This window comes from Nansenia antarctica (assembly GCF_963989245.1).
Source record: "Nansenia antarctica genome assembly, chromosome: 16".
NCBI lineage: Eukaryota > Metazoa > Chordata > Actinopteri > Argentiniformes > Microstomatidae > Nansenia > Nansenia antarctica.
The window spans coordinates 13,290,728-13,295,727 of NC_137686.1; the positions used below are offsets into that span (position 1 = coordinate 13,290,728).

At 51.7% G+C, this 5,000-nt stretch overlaps 1 protein-coding gene across 1 annotated transcript in view; it reads right to left on the reverse strand.

Annotated features, from left to right (window-relative positions):
* The window catches only part of rasal2 (RAS protein activator like 2), a gene marked incomplete at both ends in the record, with an annotated part of 92,024 nt that overhangs the window by 54,308 nt on the left and 32,716 nt on the right, over positions 1–5,000 (reverse strand). The window contains 2 exons of the mRNA XM_080546885.1: positions 2,403–2,526; positions 3,247–3,374. Of these exons, the coding sequence (XP_080403011.1) occupies positions 2,403–2,526; positions 3,247–3,374 (252 nt within the window). The remainder of the gene's footprint in view (positions 1–2,402; positions 2,527–3,246; positions 3,375–5,000) is intronic.

Genomic DNA, 5,000 nt, shown 5'->3' on the forward strand with positions numbered 1-5,000 from the left:
GGCCCTGGGGTCAGTCACTCCTCTGTCCTCTGAGATGGAGGGACGTGAGGGGGGAGGGGGGGGGGACACTGGGGTCTTTTGTCTCTGTCTCCATACATTCCCAACCCCACCTACGGATCTACGCAGCAGCAGCAGCACAGCGGAGGTCGCTAGGACACGCTCCGCTGGCCCCAGGGCAGGGCTGCAGGGAGGCTGGCAGGGGTAGACATCGAAGGACGGGCTTGTTGTGATGCGTGGAGCGGGATGGAATGAGGAACGGTATCAAACACACCGTTGTGTCAAACATACTTCCTGTCCTCTCTCTCTCCTCTCTCCTTTCCTCCCCTTCTCCACTCCACTCCCCCCCCCTCTCTCCTTTCCTCTCCTTCCCTCTCCTCTACTGGCTGTTGTGGTCCTCTGTGGCTCAGATTGGTAGAGCATGATGCTAACAACGATTAGGTTGTGGGTTCGATTCTCGCCGGGACCGTATTTCCTGAGAAACGTCTGCACTCACTGCAGTGTAAGTCGCTTTGGATAAAAGCGTCAGTTAAATGGCGTATATTATATATAAATTCCATATATATACCATATATATATATACCGGGGAGAGCGCCCGCAGAGCCACCATTTATGTCTGTGTTTGTTTGTTTGCACCTGGGGTTTGCATTTAAATTTCGTTGTACCTGTTAGAATGACAATAAAGATCATTCATCTTCATCAAGATGAGAGATGGAGCGATCCGCTCACACAGCTGTCCCGCATCCGCTAATCAGCGCAGCACCGAACCGCCGGCTCGTTGAGCGGATGCGAGGCAGCTGTGCCCGGCCACTCCACATAAAGGAAGGAAGGAAGGAAGGAAAGAAGGAAAGAAAGCCGCGGACAAACGAGAGCTAAGTCAGACCGGGACGCTGCCAGTACGTGTGAGAGCCGGACTGCCGGCGTGAACATTTGAACCGTGTTATATTAACTTGGACCAGAGAGGGACGGACGGACGGACTACCCTTTCCCCAGACCACTAGAGCCGGTGCCAGTTCCAGCAGCAGCAGCAGCAGAGAACCCGGAGTTGGACCGACGAGCCCAGAGTGGGAACCGACGGATCAGAGCGCAGAGAGGGAGGTAAGATCGTTGTCTTTGAAGAAGCTGTCAATAATCAGAAATATTTCCTCGCCAGTTGTCTTTCCTGGCAGCGTCTTGCAAAACAAGATATGCTCATTTATGTCAGACTCGTGCCAGATGATCCAACGAACCGACGAGCCCAGAGCAACCCCGATGGACCACAGCGCCGAGCGGTGAGAGTCTCGTACTGCGCGTAGCTTTTAAATGGCGAAGTCAGAATACCGCATGTGTCTTTTGTGACCAGACTGAAACGCCCTGAGCGGAGAACCGGGGTGAACAGCTCGAGTGATGACAAGACGGAACTAGAGGATAGACGGCGAGAGGTACGGAGTACCCCCCCGGAGTACAGAGAGCGCAGCGGAGTGCCACCCCCAACCCTGAACAGACGGATCCCCCCTCCGGTGGAGGGCCACCTATGTTACCCTTTTGAGATAATTGACGTTCACGGCAAAGCCGTCCTTGTGTCTAGTGCCCAGCTCTACCTTTTTAAGTTAGGAGTAAATACGGCGACCTGCCTAAAAGTGACCTCCGTCTCCTCATCTCTCTAGCTCAGTCTGTTCATTTACTCCAGTCAGGTGAGGGTTGCCACTATATATATATACACACACACACACACACTGTTCAGGTCATGAGTCCACGGCAGTCCCAGCAGCCTTAGCGTGTGTACGTCCTGACGGTGTGGCCCGTCCCAGCGAGCAGCGGGGTGGTGTGGTCTAGAGAGCTGCGGTGGCGTAACGGCTGCATGTGGCGACGCCTCAGCACCGTCTGTGAGTGCTGCATGCCGCTGCGCCGCTCCGCTACAGCGAGCGTGTTAACACGCTGTTAATCGTCTGTTTAGGGGGGCTGTGGGGGGGGGGGGCTGTGGTTCAGTGTTGGTTCATAGTGTTTGTGTGTTGTGTTTATTGTTGCATATTGTTTTTTGGTTGTTGTTGTTGTGAAAGCACTTTGACTGACAACTGTTTGTGAGAGGAAAAAAAAAGCGTGTGAAACAAATACATTTGATGAAAGAAGTTCCTCTATGACACTGAGCAATTAGGACCCCTCCCGCCCGCCCCCCAAAAGAAGTAATTTATTTTACTGCAGTCAGAACTGTCCCGCAGAGTCGTTAAGCTAAATATTAAACATATTGTTCGGAGCGAGATCTTCTGTACATGAATCGAACATCAAAGACTTTTAGTCTCGGCATGGGGGTTCCACTCATTAAAGCTTCAAATAAAGACTCTCCCTGCCCCCCCCTTCTCCTCTCCCATTCTAATCAGAGCGTTGTGTGTCAGACTGTTCAGAGTGGAGGTTGTTCTGCGTCTTACCCAGCATGGTGGCGCCCTCTGTCTGGTAGTCGGGGAACTGCCCCTCAGACGGGACGCTCACCGTCCTCCTCAGGCTCCTGCCCTTGGACGAGTCTGTGGGGCTGTCCACACTCTCCCCTGGCATCTGGGGGGGGGGGGGAGAGAGGGAGGAGGGGAGGGAGAGAGCAGGGAGAGAGGGTGAGGAAAGGGGAGAGCAGAGGAGGAAGGAGAGGGAGAAGAAGGGGGAGGGGAGGGGACGGAGGAAGGAGAGGGAGAGAGCAGGGAGAGAGGGTGAGGAAAGGGGAGAGCAGGGGAGGAAGGAGAGGGAGAAGAAGGAGAGGAAGGGGAAAAGGAAGGAGGAAGGAGGGGAAGTGGAGGGGTAACATCAGTTTAAAGTCCAGGGTTTCTCATTATAGTTTGCCCCCAGGTTATACAGAAAATATCAGATATTTTGTTTTACTTCAATCGGCTAATTTGTGAGTATTTGTGCATGCAATGCATGTGTAAATGTCTGTGCCTGCAGGGTGTGTGTGTGTGTGTGTAGGTGTATGTATGCGTGCTTGTCATGCGTGCCTGCATGGATGCAATGCATGTGTACGTGTCGTGTGTATGTGTGAGTGTGTGAGTGCTTGTCTTCCGTGAGTGTGTGTGTGTGTGTGCGTGCCTTCCATGTGTGTGTGTTTTGTGAGTGTGCCTTCCGTGTGTGTGTGTGTGTGTGTGTGTGTGTGTGCCTTCCGGATTTGTGTGTTCCTTCCGTGTGTGTGTGTGTCCCTTCCGTGCGTGTGTGTTTGTTTGTGTGTGTGTGAGTGCCTGTCGTGTCTCCCTTCCGGGCGTGTGTGTGTGTGTGTATCCCCCCCCCCCTCACCTCTTCCTCTCTGTTCAGCAGGATGAGCTGGCTATCAGTCAGGATGCAGTACCTCCTGGTCCACATGCTGCCCTCGGAGTAGGGGGACTGGCCGCAGGAGAAGCGGTGGGTGGGGGGGCCCTTCACATCTGGAGGGGGGGACAGGAGAGACACGTTAGAGTCAGGACGCACACACACACACACACACACACGGACCCCTTTCCTCTCCACAGGGGAAACGGTGGGTGGGAGGTCCATCCACATCTGCACACAGGGGACAAGAGAGATGTGAGCTGCTGGAACGCCTTCATTTCCCCCTCGGGGATCAGTAAAGTATCTGTCTGTCTGTCTGTCTCTCTGTCTGTCTGTCTATATCTATCCATCCATCCATCTCTCTAGACGCCAAAACGTTTGTCCACCCCGGCCTTAGAAGGACAGAGACAGGCAGAGGTTCCCACGCTCAATCAGGAAACACGCACACGCACACGCACACACAAACACACACACACACACACAGATGTCCCACAGTGCCTTCCTCTAGATGAGTCAGGAGGAGAAGCGCTCAGCTGTCAGCGGACACACACACACACACACACACACACACAGTGTCAGCAGCAAACAGCTTCAAATCAACTTAGACCTCTGGAACAAACACTTCCTTTTTTTACGGAATGAATGGTTACCGTGGTGACCTGTCTGGCTTGTATGCCTGTCCTTATGTGTTCATTAAAATCAGCTGCTTTTCAACTCTAAAAATAGCCACAGTCACCAGCCGCGCAACAACAAACACCTGTATTGTTGACTGAGAGAAGTCTCAGTCTCCTGCCAGTCTTATGATAAGGTAATTGAGTTACTTCAGAAAACCGAATTTATTTTCTCCTCAGCTGTGCCTGTGGTGAAAATAAGGCGCAGTTACAACCGCTCGCCTGTAGAGGGCAGAGTGGTCCCTCTTGCCAAAGCGACAGAGAATTGATTTTCACTCGCGTTATTAGATTACCGCATGTAACCATATACCTCCCGTATCAGATTTAATGGAAGGTTTGAAGGTGGAAAGAACATCATGAAAAATGAGACATGATTCAAAAACAAGATTCAGAAACATGAATATCCAATTGCAATGTCACGCACCAGGAAGAGGTGAATCAATCATCATATCTTATAGATAGAGAAGAGACAGCTACTGGGCGTTTAAAGAATACAGAATACAACATTTATATTCCAAGAATACGATAATAAAAAAAAAACGTGACGCGATATAGCTCAACATTCAATTTCCCTGGCCGAGAATGGAGCCAATTAATCATCATTTAATAGTTTGAATCAGACTTGATGGCCGTGGAATTAGGCTTATGTAAAACCTGTGACCTTTCACCAGGAAGGATTCATAATTCATGTAGAGCTGTCAGACCCACGCTACATATGATGAAGGCCCCATCGCCCCTGTCCTCCGCCCCCATTACAGGCTCCACTGCTCCTTATCTACATAGTGTGTGTGTGTGTGTGTGTGTGTGTGTAGGCTCATGTGTGTGTGTTCGCGTGTGTGTGTGCTTGCATGTGTGCGCACTCGCATGTGTTTGTGTGTGTGCGTGCACTCGCATGTGTGTGTGTTCGCGTGTGTGTGTGCTTGCATGTGTGCGCACTCGCATGTGTTTGTGTGTGTGCGTGCACTCGCATGTGTGTGTGTGTGTGTGTGCACTCGCATGTGTGTGTGTGTGTGTGTGTGTGTGACCTTCTCCACGAGATGCTTCATGAGGCAGCGAGAGCTGATAAAGACA